This window comes from Thunnus thynnus, chromosome 2 (assembly GCF_963924715.1).
Source record: "Thunnus thynnus chromosome 2, fThuThy2.1, whole genome shotgun sequence".
In the NCBI taxonomy this organism is placed as follows: Eukaryota; Metazoa; Chordata; class Actinopteri; order Scombriformes; family Scombridae; genus Thunnus; species Thunnus thynnus.
In genome coordinates this window covers 22229036-22249775 of record NC_089518.1, presented here as the reverse complement: position 1 = coordinate 22249775, position 20740 = coordinate 22229036, and the positions used below count along the sequence as shown (strand labels likewise).

General features: G+C 42.2%; 1 protein-coding gene across 3 annotated transcripts in view; it reads right to left on the bottom strand.

Annotated features, from left to right (window-relative positions):
* Positions 1-15995, bottom strand: part of pcsk5b (proprotein convertase subtilisin/kexin type 5b) — a 79852-nt gene extending 63857 nt beyond the window's left edge. Inside the window, exons 1-4 of one of the 3 annotated variants that reach the window (XM_067611141.1) lie at positions 15259-15995; positions 11048-11152; positions 2335-2487; positions 523-666 (exon numbers count right to left, since the gene is read on the bottom strand). In XM_067611141.1, coding sequence (XP_067467242.1) covers positions 523-666; positions 2335-2487; positions 11048-11152; positions 15259-15438 — 582 coding nt within the window. In that variant the 5' untranslated portion in view covers positions 15439-15995. The remainder of the gene's footprint in view (positions 1-522; positions 667-2334; positions 2488-11047; positions 11153-15258) is intronic. The other 2 variants (XM_067611168.1, XM_067611158.1) reach the window with 2 other exon arrangements.
* Positions 15996-20740: the final 4745 nt, after the last annotated feature.

The window sequence follows — 20740 nt, the reverse complement described above, 5'->3', positions numbered from 1 at the left end:
CTTACCTGCCGCCTCAGGCTAAGAAGTTGCTCTAACTATCTGGCCTTGGTTTGAGGGACACATACCTCAGCATGCACATACAGTATGTAACTACAGACAGATAACACTAGAATACTTGCACAGCTTTGAGGAAGCTTCCCTTCAAAATGTAATCTGTGAGACATGATTATCTGATCCAAGCTACAATCCAATCTAGTGGATTATTTGAATTCTGTAACATGAATTTCTTGCTTTCTTCAACTTGGTTACATGATAAAAAGTACAATTAAAATGTTAGTGTCATTCATGTCATCATCATAATCACCTTTGGTTTAAACATATATTCTAGTGTGTCCATAATCTCATAATCTAAGTGTCTTTTTTCCACAAGAAGACCTTCACTGTTTGTATATTTGTAATCAGACACTCACTTACTTCTGCAGTTTACATACAAGTTCCTATAATGCCCCAAGACACACATTCACACACACACACACCGCTACCGCTCATAGCCGCCCTACACGCGCATACATACACACTCACGTAGTTCTGATAGAGGTCTGGGTGGTTCCTCTCGATGCCGTCATCTAATATGGTCACCACCACGTCTTTACCCGTGTAGCCTCTCTTCCACGCCCCCATGATGTTCATGTCTGACTGGCAGTTATGGACGTCGTCGTTACAGTGCTGGAGAGACGGTAACCGGAGTTGAGAGGAGGAGGAGGAACATGAAAAGACAAACACAGAAGAGAGGAGAGCAAGAGATAAAATACGTAATAAGAGTCTGTTGATGCACAATTTAGAATTTATGAGCGTGCCCACAGACTGAATTTTTACCGCTTAACTTACAACAGGCACACAGTCGCACAGACGCCAGTTCAAACAAGTTAAAGTGAAGTCTCAAGTATTTGAAAAAATCTGAGTGAAATCTCAGCCTGTTTAAACAGAAAAAAAATCCTTCAACCTTATAACAGTTTCTTTTACTATTCAAATATAGAGTCCATGTTGGATTGATAAAATTATTAATTAATTAATTAAACAGTTGAACTACACAGCAGCAGAAAAAAATGCAAAAACTAAAAAAAAAAAAAAAAACACAATGAAAGCTCTTTTTTACATTGGAAAATGCAAATTAATTAACATGTCATCAGTGTCTCCGACATCAGTAAAACGGTTTTTGTTTTTTGAACTTCTGAGCTTCATCTCCTCTGATTTATAAGCTGTGAAGTGCTAACTCTTCCTCAGCTGGCTCCCCACCAGTCACAACACATGTAAACGTTTCTTACATTAATGCAGGTGTTGTGCTTCAGCTGATCTATTGTTCTGTGTTATCAAATATCTATATAATGTAACATGATTAAGTATGATTTAGGCAATCCATTATCATTTACTGCAAATGTTTTTCAAAGGCACTGCCTCTGCCACAAGCTGTTGTTTGTTTGCGTGTCAAAGTGACATTCAGATACATAATTGAATGTAATGGATTTTTCATAGGGCTCTTTACTACAGTCATCAAAGTCTTGCTTCAGTGTTATTGCTTATAAAATATAATCCGCAGATGGACAAACTGTCAGAAATGTGAGATGTTTCAACAGCATGCCAGGTGACTTTTTTTTTTTTTTTTTTTTTTTTTTTTTTTTAGAAATTACTGGAGGAAGCTGAAAACATGCACGCGGAGTTCACAGAGTTCTGTCCTCAAGCTAGAAAAATATGTTTAAAATCACTGGTCAAAGTATTAGGAGTTATCTATACTGAGTTAACAATTGACAGAGCTGAGGACACTCAACCACACACAAATACATCAATAAAAGAGCAATGATCTGAGGGTGTATGCAAACATTTGTGATAAGCCGGCAAATCTCTGCTGTATGAATTTGAAAGTACTGAGTGTGTGTGTGTGCGCGCGTGGACGAGCGCGCGCGCGAGCTGCTGATCTCCAAGAAACAATTTCGAAATGCAGGAGCGTGGAGACACGTATATTCCTAGCTGTGTGGACATTCCTGTGCTGAATGCTTATGAATAAACACAGACCCTTACCTTGACCCTAAACTGTCTCTTTTCAAATTGAGGAAAAGCAAAAATTTCATAAGTGCGGATCCTCTATTATTTCATTCAGTAAAACACACAAACACACAAATCCCTCAGCTCCACTGACCCTGCAGTAATGAGGACTGTGCCATGACCTCAGGTGACCTTTGACCCACAAACTGGATAAATGTGGGCAAAGAAAAGCACGCAACCCTGTGAGAAGAACAGTGGAGTACGGCGTAGATTGTATCAGTCTTTATTTGTTTCAGAGCTTCTTGTTTTGGTCCTGTAAACACTCTCTCTGGTATGAGTATACAGTGTACTCACAATGTACCACATACTGCTCCACTTGGCGTCGTTATAGAATATGTTGTTCTGGGCCGGGCTGCTGTGGGCGGGGCTTGATAGAGAAATGGGCGGGGCTTGCTTGTAATCCCTCTTGATCCTCCTCTTCACCACCTGCTGCTGTATCCACTCCACCTGAAACACACAAACACAGACAGGAGATAGCAGAAGTAGTAGTAGTAGTAGGTGTAGTAGCAGAATTACTTCACAGATAGTACAATCAGTCATCAGGTGATGATGTCTTCAAGGATAAAAAAGTCTGAAGGAAAATGTGAGGTGGCTGGAAAACCTGAGATCTTATTAAATAGCGGATGCTGCATCATCAATAAAAAAAAAGTGAAAATATAGTGGCTATATGTCTTCTCCTCTGCTTGATGAGTTCACACAAGAAAAATATACACAGACAATCTCCAGTCAATAGATCTAGCCAGTATACTATCACGCCCAACCAACCAAGACAGAAAAAAACATTAGAAAGTAGCAGAAGAGAATAGAATATTTGTTATGAGTGAGCCATACATCAAAATGACTTTTTTTTTTAACTGTAGGAGGGAACAAAGCTCAAGAAAAATGTGTTTTTCTACTTGCAAAGGTGAAAATACATATTTTTTTAAACCAGGTGACAGTGCTCAGCTGAATTATCTGCACTTTTTATGTGTGGCCTCCCCGTTTTAAATGTTAAGGTGAACAAATTAAGACTAAATAGAAAATGCCACTGAGAAAGTACATCAAGAAGCATGTCCAGAATCTTCTTATACTCCTTTAAAAAGGTCTCTTTTTAGCCATCTTTCTATGCAGTTTTGCTGTGGACAAAAAGTTTTTCTCTCCATCAGTTCCTCTGCAAAATGGACAGACTAAGACACACACACTCACATATGCACCGAAGACATAAATGTCTCACAGGTAACATCAATCTCTCAAATGTTATGGGCTCGCTTCAAGGCGCAAGGCATTCCTTGGCAGGAATCTCGCTTCACTTTCAGACGGAATTTTCCGATTTCAAAATCAGCATTGTTGGATCCGAACAAGGCGGCTGGACACCACTTGCTTGGCCCTGTTCACCTCTTTTTTAAAACCCTAAAATCTTGTGTTTAGTCTAGCTGAAGTCCTGCAGACTTCAACGGTCTAAAAAGACTCCATCAGAAGTTTACATGCACCAGCAACGATGGCTACACAACAACTGAAACATTAGCAGGCATAAGACTAGCACAGTACTTAGAGTGAGTGTGTGTAACGCTGTGTAAGAGCAGCCTGAGATGTAAATATCTCTGGAGTTAATGATTTAGACACTCTTTAGACTGAAGTGTACATTGACATTCATATAAACCCTCCAGGATCACAAGATGTTCAGAGGAAATAGATGAAATCTTGTGAATCTATACCTTTTTTTCCCCCCATTTTCCAAGTCCACACTCAGACGGAAATGATCGCCACACCATCTACTGTGAAGTAAAATTGTCGAGCTATACGCATGACGTACAGACAAAGAAACTCCACTCATAACTGATAATCAATACAATAATTTTCACACTGAAAAAATCATTATTGTTTTGTTGCTCAGTTTGCCAGATCTAGAAGTCTGAGGCTTTAGTGAACAATGTCCGACTTCAAAGACGAGGCATTTCTCCACATCAATACGGCTCCAGCAGACAGAAAGAGAAGACGAGAGGAGGAGGAAAAAAAAAAAAAAAAAAAAAAAAAGTAGAAGAAAATAGCTGACATAATGACTGCAGAGTGATTATCTGGTCTCATGCACTGAAACAATCTGCCAGGCTCTCTGGAGAGTTGGAGAACGAGGCAACGAGACAAGATAAGACGAGAGAAGGAGAGGCGATAAAGAGCTGAAGAGAACGAGTCCCAGGAGAGTCAATAAAAAAAGACCAAGCTTAGAAGGGGAGGGAAGTGAAAACAAATAGCAAGAGAGGCCGAAAGACAGCAAGTGAAGGGAGGATAATTGATTTTATAAATAACATTGATTTAATAACTCAAGTATGTAGCTCTTTATAGATCATGGAGGGAGAGAAAAACAAAACAAAACAAAACAAAAAAAAAAAAATGATTCTGTAGATGACGTAATTTAATAGCTGAAGTGTGTAGACCTTCTTTATAAAAGAGTGGGGAAAGGAGGACAAAGAAATGGCAAACTGGGAGAGACAGAGAGCAAAATACCAAGTGACATATTTAGTTTTAGCCTCATGCTCTTCCGTCTGCCGAGGTCTCAGCTCATTTCACGTCAAGTTCTGTCAGGACCATCAGCTTCAAAGTAACCGTTTACACACGCCATTAGCCTCAAAACAACAGTGTCATCAGGACTTGCGCGCCTGTGTGTGTGTGTGTGTGTGTGTGTGTGCAAGGGTCTGCGCAAAACCACTGATGCTTCATTACAATTTGCATACATTAGCATAGCATCAACCGCAATCTTTGATCAGCAGAGTCAGTCTTAACTGCTGTTGTCCTTAACTTGGTAATTCCAGGGAGGGAGGTCTGACGATGAACGCGTCACTGCCTCTCATTCTCGCCACCGATCCTCTCTGACTGACGATACAGGGCAAAGACTTAACAGATGGCAAAAAAAAAAAAATTTTTGGTTGACCTGAGGTTTCATGCATCTGCTGACAAAGCGTCCACCTCGCTTAAGTGTCTTTGAGCGACCTGGTGCTGCTCCGTAGTTGACGATGACCTCCGACCCGTCTGAGGAGGCGGTAAGTGATACGATTTAGGATCAGTGGAGAACCATGTGTTATTGTTACCACATACAGTATAACTTCTTATCTTACAGTACCCATATCTCAGTTCCGCACTGCGGAAAAAAGAAAGGCCAGGAAGTACTTCTAATGCATGTTAAAATCTGTTTTAAGAATAACAGTGGGACACTGAAGTGTTCATCTACCTCATGCAGCTTACCCAGATGATACTGATTTGCTGTGTCTGACCACAGCTAAGCTTTCCTCAACTTAAAGTAACACTTTTCGAAGAATGAACTGAAAAATGACTCTCCTTTCAAGTTCATCTGATTATTTTCAACTGTCTCCGGGGTTAAAAAGTATTCAAAATGTCATTCGGAAAATGCATCTCCCGTTGATCGCCGGTGTCCTCGTCACATTTTCATACTTCTCATTCTCACAACTGCACATTTTCTATTTAGAAAGCAGTTGGGGAGAAAGCCGAATGAAAATTATTCAAGCAAACTGTGACAGCAATGTTAATAAGAGCAGGAAGGCGGAGGAACGGTAAATACGTCCAGCTGTTTCAGTGGGAATGTGGGGGTTGTTGACATTAATATCATGATATCTAAACAACTCTGCTGGTGTTTATATATATAAACAACTCAGCTCTTACTCCCAGAAGGACTGATAATTCATTTTTATTGATTTTTGTAGCCACACAGATCTTTTTCAAAAAAAGGAGACGTATCATTGCGCTGTATGAGATAGATAGATAAGGAGGCGTATATTGAGTGCATATATATCAGCATTTAACAGTTTGAAAACAATTTCTTTTTGCATTTAAAGTGTTCTTATTTGTACTGCTGCTTACACTGGTGACTTCTTCACTTGAGAAACTTTTGTCCACTTGCAGCGAGACCCCGAGCCAGTTTTTCTAAAACTATCAAGGGCAATGGCATCCTTTGTTGTCCTTTTGTTGCTAAAAATCACTCCCTGATTAACAGCCTGCAGTTATCCACATCAATTGTGTCACGTTTGCCAATCCCTATCCAAACAAAGACAATATTGCCCTCTATTATTGCCTCGAAAACTTGCCCATGTATCACTGCCTTTGTTTCACTGCCAGTTCGCTGGCAGGCTGCGAGGCATGACGATTGGATCTGCTCCATTCTTTTTACTCCTGCTTGGTGGAGCAGAGGAATGATCTGCTCGCACCTGTACCTCGCCGTCGCTCTCCTTTTCCACTTTCTCCCGCTCCTGACTCCCTCTCCTCTATCTCACTCTCCCCCCACCCCCCCATTTTTCTCATCTTTCCCCTCATCTCTCGCTGTCTCTCTCTTTTGCTGCAGATGCCCATTTCTCTCCGAGATTGCCTGCCTTTCTTTCTCATTCCCACTCCAACCACTTCCTCCCTCTCTCTCTCTCTCTCTCCCTCCCTCCCTCTCCTTCTCTCTCTCCCTCTCCCTCTCTCTCTCTCTCTCTCTCTCATTCGCTCCCTGTGTAAGGGCTTGCAGGTGGCTCTTGCTGGCTGGGTCAGTAACCAGGGGAAACTGGGGAAGAGTTCACTTCAATAGAACAAATGGGAACAAATTGATCCACTTTCACTGCTGTTTTTGTGACACTGTTTTAGTCGCAGGCAAAAATAATTGAAAGTTGGGGAGTTTTTTTAAAAAGGTCAAAGGCTAGTGTAGCAGAACTGCCATAACAACACCCATAACAACCTTTGGACTGACACGGGAAGGCGGCTATTCTGCTCTGATTCAGAGCCTCGGCCTAAACGCAGCACACGGTTTGAGCCCAGTGGTGCTGTACTGGCCAGCTGTAGGTGCTCGTCTCCGGGCATCAACTCTTTAACGGTTCATCTGTTAAACAAATTCAAGGCAAACATATGCAGGAGTTTACTGCTGAATGTCAGACAAGCATCCAAAGCTTTATGGAAATCTGTACCTGGGACTGTGTGGATCCTCATAATACCTGCACATATGCAAATGACTCCTAAGGTCCTGAAGGCTACACAAGCTCCGTCTGTGTTGTCTCCTTGATGCTATGAGTGTCCTTGGTTTCAACACATGTTCATGAATACAGTGAGTTCTAAAAGCGATTAAAATAATTCAATGAGACATAGATTTCAAGTGTTTAATCATTTGGATTTGAGCTCCTTAAGATCACATTCAAGTAGTTTTACTATGCGGGGAAATATTTTCCTCATGTGGTATGACTGAAATTTCGTTTTGTGGTCACAGCCATTCCGCATTTCAGTGTATCCCTGCGAGGATTCAGCTGCGGACCACACCTGGCTCTCAGTTTTCCTGCACATGTCTGGATAAATGACTTCAAGTAAACAAGAGTCTCACTAAGTGAAACTGTCTGGAAACACCATGCTCCCGCAACGGAACGCCATGGACCGTTTTTTTCCTCTCTTCTAATCTACTGCACAGACTTCAAAAAGACATTACAAAAAGAAGAAACAGCCACTGCAGTATTCAAATTGTTGTTTACAGGAAACTAGAAGTTGCTGGAAATACATTTCAAACAAAGCAGACTAAGTATAGTTGAACTCATTTCACACCAAAAACTAATAACAGTGCAGAGCTACGACGAAAAAGTCTGCGGCCGGCCAAACTCTCTTGGAACTCCCAGTATGAATGAGTCATGGGCGTACGTCAGCAGAGCAGTGCAAGGTGCAAGCTGAGTGCTGCTGGAGGCATAAAGAGAAGATCTCCTCACTAACAGGTTTATATACGCTGATTTAAGTGACACCACTGCATATTTTATCACTTTTTCCTCTCTCAAATCAATTGAGAATCCCCGTCATGTGATGTGATGAACACAGGGACAGCTGAACATTTACTGTATAGTAACATTTGAAGCTTCAACGATTAGTCGCTAAAAAGTTCATTGCCAACTATTCTGAATCAAACAACGACTGTTTTGAGTCATCTTCTTATAAAAAAGATGCCAAAACTCTAGGGTTCTAGATTCCTAAATATGAATATGTTCTGGTTTATTCAGTCCTCTATGATAAATAAATGTCTTTGAGTTGTTGACTGTTGGTCGGGACAAAATAACATTTGAGGACGTCATCTTGAGCCTGGGACATCTTTCACCTTTTACTGACATTTATAGAACGACTAATCAGTTAAATCGAGAAAATAATCGACAGATTAGAAGGTAAAGAGTATAAAAGGATCTATAGTTCTTTCTTGATGGAATGTGAAGATGGTTCACAGCTTTAAACATGAAACAATAAAACTTTAATTATTTTGAGACTGCAGACCTTCACCATCTGTTCAGTGGTTTAAGAAATAATGATAAACATCTATAATAAACCCAAAATGGGCTGAAAATCTTTGAGGAAGTTAAAAAAAAAGGAAAAGTTAGAGACGTGCAGCTATCAAGGTAAAGACGCATACTCTCTCCAGTGTCCTTGGCAGAGTCCTTCACCAGCTTGGAAAAATAAAGTGGTCTTTGACCTGAGAGGCAAGTGACACTGCAGTTAGGCGGATGCCATAAAGTGGTAATCTGTGCTGTGCTGCATCACCATGGTAACATGCGTGCCAATGAGTACTGTGGATGGCAGGGTGCGCCTTTCATGGCACCGCTACACCCATCTGACTCACTCACACACAAACACACACGGCTGTCATTATTACAAAACCTGATTGCAAAACATCATTAGCTGTATGCCAAATTGCGCTGGTGCCAAACTGGCCGTCATGTTGATCCTAAACCCACAGACAGGTCCACAGATTACGCTGAAAGCATAACGAGTTGGAGGAAAACACTGACAGCTCCATTCCTCTCCACTCCACTTCTCCTTTATTTGGCTTCTCTAATCCATCTTTCCCCTCTTCCCTCCTCTCTTCAGCTCCTCTTCACTCTCCTTCTGTTGTAATTGCTCTTTTCCCCCCCCTTTTTTCTCTCCTTTAACCTCTCTTCTCTGATCTAGTCTTCTAAAATCTCAGTCTCTCAGCCAGCTGGCATCAGGACACAAACCCTCCTCAACCATGGCACAGTGTCAGGCCCGAGAGAGCAAGAGAACCAAAGACGGAGGGGAGGGAAACGAGTATGTTGAAAGCCATAGTGAGAAAAGAGGTAGGAGAGGGGAGACCAAGGAGGAGAAAAGAAAAGGGATGACAGGTAAGGACAGCAGGTGGACAAAACAAGCTGAGTGGACTAAAAAGAAAGTACAGGAGGGGAAGAAAACTGAAAAGAAACATGGTGATAGACAACAAAGAGATAAGTAGATAACAGAAGATGACAGGCACTGTCCTTTCTTCCTGTTTTGCTCGCTGTTTCTGTTTTCTTCTTCCTATTTCATACTCTTTTTTTCAGCATTCATGTGCATCCACAGATACAAACAAACTTGAATCCACTGTTTAAAACACACACAACCACTTCTGCTGGATGAAATCCCCAAATCTCCAAATAGTCAATATTTTTAAAAACGGATAAAAACTGGATATAAGTTTCACCCCATCAAAATCAATTCTATGTTTCAGATATAAATATGAAAAAATAAAAATAGGCTCATGAGCTGTCTTGTCCTTTGAAACCCATTTGAAGCTAGTCCCTACACATACACGTTATGCACACAACGCAGTTTAAAAAAGGTCAAAAACTAGCTACGCCACATGTTCATCACGTTTTAGCTGGTGTATATGTCAATGAAGTTTGTACCAGTCTCTCTGTTTAATCAATCAGTCATGTCCATACAGTAAGCATTGTCAAAATAAACCCATTCACCAGTCAGACTGATGTGGGGTTCAGGCTTCATCAATAATGCAGCCAGGGTTTGATGACCTGGTGCAGTGATGAGGAGCACTGATAAGACAAGAGGAACAGTTTACTTCAGCTCTAACTCTTGTTTCAAGGGTCATTTCTCTCAAATAAAAAAAAAAAAAAAACATGTTCTAATTGCATATGTTAATTAAGATGCATTGAAAGCCAGTGTTTTATGCTTAAGTTGACAGTAGTATAATGTAGAGATGATGTCAAATTGCATTAAATAAATACAAATATATCATAAAGCCTTGATTTGTGGCCGTGGTATAACATGGTGAATGACCGCTGGGGCAGAAACCTAGCCTTGTACCTGCCGTATAGAAAGTTTGTTGCCATGGTAACAGACAGAGACTTTCAGTAAACTCAGGTTTCTGTGACAGACCTTTTTTCTGTCAAGCACATACTAAGAATAGAAGAGCCAGGATTTCCCTGAATTTTGCTTTGACAAATCTGGTGAAGCGGCTAATTCTTCTTTCTGGGACACCACCACGACCACCGGGTGGCATTCAGTACCTCACACCTCTCTGACCCAGTGAAAGCAGTCAGACCTACTTTGTTAACTTATTCAAGGTGTCTAGACTTTTCTGTACCCTGGAGGCTGAATGATGGGTAATAAAAAAAGAGAAGAAAAAAAACTGTTAAAATAACTTTATATTTTGATAATTCTGCTTTCAATTACACTCTTTGGTTAATGGCATATTTGTGGCAAATTAAAGGGTAATTTCTAGAACTTTATATCAAAAATAAACATGCAATTATTAAACACACATTGAAGAAATTGGCAAACAGTCTAAGGAAAGTGATGCCTGTGTGAGAGCCTGCCAAAAACACAGAATTTGGCAATATGTCTATAATTACCTCCAGTACGAGTACATGTTTGTCCTTGTTAATAGTAGTTTGACAAAATAATCTTAACTCAAGGTCCACTTACTTGTCTTTTCTGCTTTTTTAACCATACTACAGCAGATGGAGTTTGCTCAGTTGTCATCAAGTATGAAACTGTGGTCATGTGATTACAGGGAATATGGAAGTCCCGTACTTATGGTAGCATGATGACATCTGAGCTATCCCCATGAAAAGTGAGCAAATGTTCTCCACTGATGAAGACCAGGAGATGCTTATGAAAGCACGGCAAAAGTTAGTCAGCGGACTTTACCGTACTGCGTTCACTGAATGCACAAGGAACACGTCATCTGTAAACTATTTTTATTCTAAATCTATAATTAACATTACAACAGTCTTACCTTGGGCTCCATGGAGATGAAACTATGGCGACCACGGCTGGACAAAGTCGACCTTTTGATGGTCCGACTATGGAAGAAATGATAATGGTCTTTCAGATCCCCAATCTGCAAAGCACAGCAACACAATTAATAACCGCTCTGACATTGATATTCTTGTAGAGATGTTTGCATTCAACAGTTGATATCAGACACACATCATACATATACGACATTACAGTTTATCACATTAATGAACTGGGTCGACTCCTGTTGTGACTGACAATTTAAGTACTTGAAGAGACGTTCCTTCTCTTAAAGTAGTAAAGTGACACATTTTCTATGTTATTATAGTAATGTTTATGGGGTTTTTTTTTCAATGTATTGTATATAAAGTTTTGTTGAGCTCTTAAAATCTGACATAGAAAAAGACAAAAGGACACGGATTAAAAGGTGAAGCTAAAAGTCAAACAAACACAGACAAAGACACACAAAACAACACAAAAGGGAGGCTGAAAATGTACAGACACACACACACACACGGACAAAGACTTTGAGTGACAGAGAGACGCTAAGGACAGAGGATCCGCAGACAGGCATTGATAGTCAGAAGGCAAGCTGCTGGACGGTGATTAGTTTTAATAATTGATAAAGACCATACAATCCCTCAGATGATCAAACTGTCATGGCTGCCAAGGGTCCTGTGGCGCGTCACTGATCCACGGCTCAGCTTCGCCGCCACAGAGCCCATTAGATCAGCTTTCAGCTCAATGCTCGCACATATTCTCCAACTTACAGACTGATAAAATGAGAAACAACAAAGTGCCAGTAGGCTTGAGCTACTGTAGATCACTTTCCAGCAAAAACACTTAACATCAGATAAACATGCAGCACACATCAGAGGACCTGGGTGATCAAATTATAAAGCATTCTGCATACTAACGAAATGTGCTTCCACAATAGGCGGCTACCACTTTGGATGTTTCTCATAGTGTAAACAGGTCTCAACATATCGAGCTGCCACTGTCTATTTAATCTACCCAACATCTGCACTGCCATTAGCAGGCCACCCTTCCCTCTAGGAGTGTCTGCAAATTAGGAGCTGCTGGAAAAGCTTTACACACACAGCGTTAGCAAAAACCTAAAACTCAGTCTTTGTTTTTCAAAAATGACTCATTTGTGTGTCATTATCCTCACAACTCTTATCATGGTGTCAAATTCTCTTCAGGTTCTAATGAGTCTTATCTTTTCAACCTTTTTTCACCCTAAACTCTAGTCTACATGCATGGCTTCAGTTGTTACTGTTTCAGTTATGATTGCATATGATCAGATAGACACGCAGGGGTTGTAGAGTCATCTAATCTTTCACGCTGATGCAATAATCAGCGAAGTGAGTCCTTACTTCAGTATAACCTCTGGTTACTTGGAATCATGTCGTAACAAATTTGTGAAGTGAAACCACTTGCACATCAGTGATTCATGAGTTCCTGCATCACTGACATTTTTTATTTTTTTTCATCGGATGATCCATGTCTCTTGATATAGAATCCCAAAAGGGTTTGCAAAAGATGATAAGATTTTTCCAACAGAAATGATGTTTCATAGCTGAGTCTGACTCCTGAACTACAAGTTCAAGTTTTGCCTGAGGCAGTGCGGTTCAGACAAAACATTTGCCTCAGTTGGCGCTAAAATTAAAATAATCAACTCTGTCTCAGGTTTAATCAGCAAAACAAACAAGTATATAAAAATGACAAAAAAGTGATCAGTATGCATGATGTATTTATGGAAAGGTAGATAAATATTGACACATAACAACACCCTGTTGGCCTGATGCCTTCAAGAACTGATGTAGCATCAGTGCAACCTGCATAAATAATCTGATATCTTGTCCATCTCTTCTCCACCTCAGGCTACAGATCATCAGCCTCCCTCTCAAGAGCTTCAAGTCCTTCTCTCAGCTCTTCAAAACAACAGTATGAACAGATATCCTGGTCTGGGGCCTTGTCAGCTGATTTAGACTCAATTTGGGCCAGTGTCTTAGTCTGGGAAGGGGGCTCCATGGTTAAGAGGATTACCCAGAATTCCCTAACGAGGTGCTCTCTCACTCCATGCCAACTCTTTTCATCCATCCGTCCATCTATCGTCCCTTCTTTCGCTCCCTCCTCCCTCCATCTCCCAGTGTGCGGTTATCTTTGTCTCTTCTCCTCTTTCCACCCCTGTCAAGAAGACTATATTGTCCTTCTGTCACATGTTTTCCCTACCCATCCCCCTTTTGTCTCCCTTTAACTACTTTCCTTCCCTTCACGACGTAAAAACCTTTTCTCATTTTGCAGCCACGTCCCCAGATCATTTATCACAAACGGCCCGCATATCCAGCACAAAACAAAGTCTTCGCACCTTTTTTTTTTTTTTTTTGAGATCTACAGCAGCGTCAAACTTCAAGAAACTTTACAATAAGTCACCTCAAATCGATCAGTCTAATGTCATTATACATATTAGAGCGAAAGGGTTGATGGAGGTGGATGTCAAAGTTCACATTAGGAAACCAGAGTGTGCTGTTATCACTCCCATGAGAGCGGCTTTCAGCTGACCCCAAAACCAGGAAGTGAAGTAAAACTCTTGTCTATGAGGTGTCAAAGTCCAATGAACGTTCCATATTGAGATGGAAATTAGGGCGAATGGTGGGGGTTGGGGGCGACACTGCACTCCACAGGGGAATTCCTATGGGGGGCTGGTATGGAAAGATGGAAGGGGTGGGGGGTGGTGGTGGTGGTGGTGGTGGTGGGGTGAGGGTTGGTGGGTACGGAGGGGACTCCACACATTAGTTCCCGTCAAAGACAGGGGATAAACGAGGCCATTAAGGCCTGCTCTCTGGGGAGTATAGTGGGTGGGCGGGCTGGATAAGGCGGGGAGGGAGGGGAGGGGGGGGTTCAATAGCTGTTGACTAGGCTACCCCACAACAACCTGTCAGAATGCCCCCCTCTGTTCCACGCTGTCTTCACGTCGAGTGCTGGCAAGTGCAGGCTTGAGCTATCTGTGTATTTCGGTCACGATACTCTGGAGTACGTGTGAGGTCCACGTTTGTGTGGCGTATTTCTTTTGTCTATGCAGAACACAGGGTTTTTCTTTTAACTTTGTCAAAACACATTTCCAAGTGACCATAAACCCCTCCTCCTGGAGCTGCGCAGGCTTCTGTTGATTAATAAAACAACATCATGTGAAGAGAGAGTGTTTCCCCCTCTCTGTGTATGTTTCTTTACTGCTGGGATGGTTAGGATTCATCTTAAGACTTTGCTGAGAATTGGCCCCTGAATTTGGCTCTAAGTGTACACTGTGGAGGCATGCTTATGTTTGATGGGTTTTTAAAAAAAAAAGCAAGCTGCAAAACACAGGCTCAGATTTTGCGAGTGAAATATGGCGTGTTTATTTTAAAATGTTCTCTTATAGTGGTGCTCAATCATTTCTCAAGATAAAAACAGCCTCATCCCATCTATTTGTACATACAGTCCAAAATATGGGAGCATGTACTTAGGAATTAATCCTACATGTCACTGAGCAGCTGACCCAGTGGGCCTAGATATGTCAAGATTACATTTACAGGAGAAATACTGAGGGAGAGTGCAACAGCAAATCTCCAATCTCCTTTTGCCTGTGATGTTAACATTACCAAGTTTTTAAATAGAAAAACCTACCAGGGACGGTTTTTGAGTCCAACTGTTTCATATCTGGCAAAATCACAACACACAACAGCATCAAGAAGGGAACAACTCGAGAATCTGTTTGACTGTGGACCTTTTGATGTCAAGACCAAGACCATAAACCAAACCGCACTAGCTGTCTCACTTGAGTGTCAAAAGCACCGAGCACATGAGGCTGCTAAGTCTGTGAGGCTGATAGTGAGCTCCCTGCGGTTGTAGCCCCGAACATGATCCGCGGAAACACAGCGAGGAGGCACCTGTTGTGCCATCCTGCTCTTGGGTCTTCTTTCTTTGAAGCTTCTCTCACCTCTTGTCTGTATGAGACGGAGAGTCACAGACACAGAAGGAACTGAGTTACAGAGAGGGTTTATGGGCTCAGGTTTGGACTCTTCGCGTCCCTTTTTGTCAACCTTTGACCCCTAACTGATAGAGGTATAATAACCACCATGATGACACTTTTACAAGTTGACAAAAAACAAGAAAACGCAAACACACACACACAACAAGAGGTAACTTTGGACAGAGAAAAAGACCTACCTGTCCCATGTTCCTATAGCCATATTTTTCCGCTATCCGCTCGGCCACCTCGGGTCCCCCGGCTATCCTGACTGCCCAGTGGTTGGTGTAAATCCGAGCATTGCACGGCGGGGACGCAAAGCCGAGACTGAGCGCCAGGACGCACAGCAAGCTTCTTCTCCAAGCGGCGTTGCGGACCATCTTCCCCCACTTTTAACCCGACTCTTCTCCTCCTCCTCCTCCTCCTCAGCCGACCAGGCAAACAACCAAACTTCTCTTCTCGCCGAGCAAGACTCTCATAGAAACCCAACTATCCGGGCAGAAACACACAGAGAGAGAGGGAGAAAGAGAGGGAGAGAGGGGGGGAGGAACGGAGCCCCGAAGAGGAAAAATATACCGTATCCTCAAACCTCTGCTTTCCACATGGGAGAGTTGGAAGTTTGCGTTCCGTGTGCCCCTCTCTGTTCCTCTCTCTCTCTCTTTTTTCCACGGCGGAGGAGGAGGAAGTGTGCGTGTGTGTGTGTGTGCGCCGTGCGTCTTTGCGCGCGAGTTCGTACACGTCTGTGTGCGCGCGGAGGAGCTCCTCAAAGCTGATTTCTCTTCTCCACGAGCAACTCGGATGTTGGTCGTTCAGCTCATCGGGCTTTCATGTGGCGAAATGGCTACAGCGCCTCCTCACAAATAACTAGCTGACACTCTGGAGAGTAGAAACAACTAAAGCCGCGGGGTTTCCCTGCCGAGCTCCGCTGGGTCTTAAAGACACTCTGCTTGGATGCAGAGTGGATGCACTGCTGACCGCCCGTCCACCAGACACAGCACGGGGGGGGTGGGGGTGGTGTGTGTGTGTGGGGTGGGGGGGGGGGGGGGTCAAACTGGGGAACAGGGAGCCACCTGGGGCCCAGCTTCAAGGGCTTCCTCCGGGAGAGCCCCTGGGCAAAAATGAAGAATAATCCACTTAAAGCCAAACTGTCTGGAAAGTATCCCAGTTAGAAAGAATTAGATAATGACTATTTGGGTTTTCACAAAGCTCAGTTGAACTTGCAAAAAAAAAAAAAAAAAAAAAAAAAAAATACAAGGACCTCAGACAGTCTGTATATTCTGCAGTTAACGACGTGTTCATTTATGTGACTTCTTTCAAAGCAACGAGGCACTACAACACAACTGACCTCAAAAGCTGCGAAACAGTTGAATCTGTAGATTGGTGCCTATTCTACAGAATAATCACAACCTTGACCCTATGTTTAACCCTAACCATGACCCTGCTGTGACCCTATTTAACCTGGATCTAGAATTAATCATAATCCCAGATAAAGAAAGTATTAGGACCAGGACAGAGTTATGTTAAATCTCTTTTTGGTCTCTCTTATTCAGAAATAATATTGCCCAAGCAGTGTTCTGCATTCAATATGAAGAAAAACTCTTCAAACATGTTGAGATGATTAAATATTTAGTTTGAAAAACAGGTAGTGCCACACTTTTAAGAACAGACTGGGATAAAAACAGCTTGACAAAGTGTACAGTTTGTTATATGACTGTTGTATCTTTCAGATTATTCTGATGGCTGAAGGTTTTTTGTAGACTGAGACGATCCCAGTGAACATTTTTGTAGTCTTTGTATTCCTTTTGTCGGGGCTCATGACTAATTTTGTGAGTATAGCCTACAGTAGAGTTCATTTTACCACAGTTTACTGGGTCATCAGAGCTGTTTGCCAACCATCAACCATTGTGCAACTTTTCAGTGAGCAGCTGAGATGCCGACACGTTTAACAGTGAGTAACATTTTAAAAGCTGATTCAAACTGCTACACAGGAATGGCAGGGATGTTTTTTTTTTTTTTGTTCACCGAAAATTCCCACCAGCGAACAAGTGGATGCATTACATGTTGGATACTGCTCCCCCTTCCTTCACCTTGAAACCTGCTGTTGAATGCAAGCCTTGTCAGTCTCCTGGGCAATATTGACATAGACATACCAATGTAAAGTTGGGTAAACTATGACCTCCACCTCAGTCGTCATCCAATGGGAAACAGCCACAGACATAAAAAAACTACTATATGTTCAGAAAAAGGATGAAGTAATGCTTTCCTCCCGTAAAACACCCAACCATCTTTCTACTTTATCAGGTTGATGATTCTTTTTGTAATCAAGACTAAGGGTTAACAGTGTGGACTGGTTAAAATACATCCAAAAAGAGTAGGATTGCCCTTGGCTGAATCACTGAACATGAGCTGAACTCAGGTGTGTTAAACACTATAATACTGCAGGTGGGCCTGCATGGGTTGGATGACCACCACTGCCATGCAGACCCTCTGGCCTTTAGACTGGCTTTACTGCATATTTCCCCTCAATCGGTGAAGCTCTATATGTCATGCCCCCCACCGCAACACAGGTCACAGCTGACTAAATGCTGTCATTATGGAATGTGCCTGGTATTATCTGCAGTTGAGCCTTTCATTCAAGGCCTTTGTTGATTGATGGGTTTTTGTTTTGCAGCAGTTTCCCGGGGATGTCTCTGTGCACAGCGAAAACTCTGTTCTGCATGGGACACAAGTGAAAATCAGCATAATTGCACTAATTGCAGCCAATTTCTCGTTGAATGGACCCCGCTGTCACATCTCACAACAAGCGGGGGGACAAGAACATCTCATGGTCCCCCAGATGGAGATGAAAGGGGGTAAAGGAAAAAAAAAAAAAAAAAAACACCCCGCGATCGTTCTCCATTCAGCCGGATGGAAGGGCTTGTAATTTCAAGAGGAAAAAAAAAAAAGGAGAAGAAACGAAACACAGCAGAAATTGATTTGAGTATCCAAATCAAGTACCCAGGTCACGAGGCCGCCCTGAGCAGCAGGGCCCCCAGTTTCCATTCAGGTCTATAATGTCGCGATATCCTGCATGACAGCCTCACAGCTCCCCGAGTTTCTGCGGGGAGTGAACCGAGTGAACCCCAACAAAACGTCTTTGTCAACATCTGAGAGAGCGGAGCGGTCACGAGTGTCAACAAACACTGAGGGGCATTCCTGTGTGCATTCCTGTGCCTCTTCAATGAAATAACAGGGTGCATCATGTGTTTAGGCCAAACACAACTTGGGAAAAAAAAAAAAAAAACTCCACACAACCCCCAAGATACAACACAATGGAACGCCCTAATAGGAAACTGCGGCCAACTAGCTTTATTCAGCAAGGACACAGCTAATTTGTTCATTCAGTATCAAGTCCAACACTTCTAGAGGAGAACCTCCCACTTGATTTTCTTGTCCCATTAAGACAGGGGTGTTATCGGACATGTGTGCCCCTATTGCATTTAAATGCATGTTGCAATTGCCCATCTACCACTGCTTCTCCTCACCTCTCTCATGTCCCGAATGCTCGCAATCTTTATCCATCATGGTCTTTCCTACCTGTTACATCCTTTGCTTTCATTTCCAGATGGTCTCGTTTCTGTCTACATCTTCTTTTTCTAATGTCTCATGCCCCCCCCCCCCCCCCCCCCCCCCCCCATACGTATCTCTCTCTGGGTGGGCTTCCAGGGAGTTAGGGTTGACCTTTCAACTTCACTTTGACCTTTGACCTTGTTGCTGTAGGCTCCTGCACTTAGGCCACAATAGCACCTGCCACTCACCGAATTTCCATCTTCTCTGCTCTGCATCCCACCCTCCCATCACTATACTCTTCTCTTCTTCTTCTCCCCCCTCTCCTTTGTCAGCCACATACCAGGGTTATATGGGCTACTCTGCGGGCTAACACATTCTACATTCAGAGGAGAGAGATGGAAGGAGGCGGAGACAGAGAGAGCGCCGTATAGCCAAGTAAAACTTTGGTCTCCTGAGTCCATGAGGAATCTGAATACTGATTTCCATGGTAGAGATTCAGTAAGGCAAAGGGTCGTCACCTAACACAAAGACACCCAGTCAGCTCAGTTGTCAACATGTTTCCATTTGATGTATGTATTCATTAGATTTGTTCAACCCTCATGTGTCCCATATATGACTCACATCTTAGAAATGAATCAGTGCTCGGCTCAAAGTGACCTGCTTATTTAACTGTCCCTACGTTATGGAGCGAAAATATTGAAGGGTATGTTCTAAATATGAGGAATCATTTACATGTCCCTGTGAGCTGTGACACCGGGGATAGCCTCGTGTTGAAAAGTCATCCAGTGTATGATATGAAGCAGCCAAATGACTTCATTTGGCTATATTGCCACCTAGTGGTGACTGATATGGTTACAAATAATAGATGGCAGATAAACTTAAAGGTTGGGTTCACAATTTTTAAAGTCTGTCTTAAAACAACAGTCAGGTGCCCAAATGAACATTGAAACAGGTTTTTCTCACCATAATCCCCTCATAATGCACTTATAATGTAAGTGATGGGGCCAATCTTCTGTGCAAAAATGTATTAAAAGTTTATCTGAAGCTAATTGAGGCTTCAGCTGTCCAAATTAGTCAAATCAAGTAGATATCTTTCATGATTACGGTCTTTTTAGTGTCAAAGTCCCTATTTTTGTTACTCTACTTCCACCGCAGCTCAACAGGGAAACACTGTCCGAAGAAACACAAAGAGGGAATTTGATGCTAAAAAGACAGATATCCACTTGATATGACTAACTCAGACTGCTGAAGCCTCACATAAGTGTCAGATAAACTTTTAAAATATAGTTTATTTTACTGCTCAACACTAACAGAGCCATCCTTCTCCTTTTGTGGACCTTCAAACATCCTCATTTAACACCACAAGATGTAACAAAGGTGTAAAAAATTATTTCAGTAACTATGATCAGAGTTTTTGTTCCGCATGTCAACTTGTTTTTTTTTTTTTATGGCTGCCTCTTCAATCAGACTAATTACTGCTGCAGTATAAATGATCCTTTTTCAATAACTAAATGAGAAGGAACGAGTGCTCCCCAGTTCTAAGCAACAACCAGAAAAGGAAATGATCCTGGATGAATCAGCAAACATCAGTCCTCACATGAACCGTGTCTGATTATCTTCTCTGCAGACGAAAAGCTATTTTTCTTATTTTAAGATTATTTTTGCCTCTATTTGACAGGAAACAAGGTTAAAAGTTTATGTGGAATGCATATTTACCAATAGGCCATAAAAGTTGTATTCCTGATTTAAAACATCCATATTGCCACTATGTTTGGTAGGTTGTGCCTGGATGACAAACAATGCTTTTGAACGATTTAATAGTTTCTACCCTCTTCTCCACTCCTTCCTCCATTACTGCTTCTTTCAAGATGGCAAATGAGGCAACGACAATCCTAAACTGAGGATGACATCAGGGTTTAACTTGGAAAAACATACCATTGTCTTTCCACATCTATTCACCCTCATTCTGCGTGCTTGCTCATCCCGTCTTAATGAATGTCACGGTGCTGATTTACTGTAGGAACTCATTCCTGTACAATTTCACCTCATAAAGAGCAATTGTCCTGTCTGCCCTTTTCATGTTTAAGTCTCTCCCTCTTGCGGTGGTGAGTCACGAGCCAAAGGACAAATTAA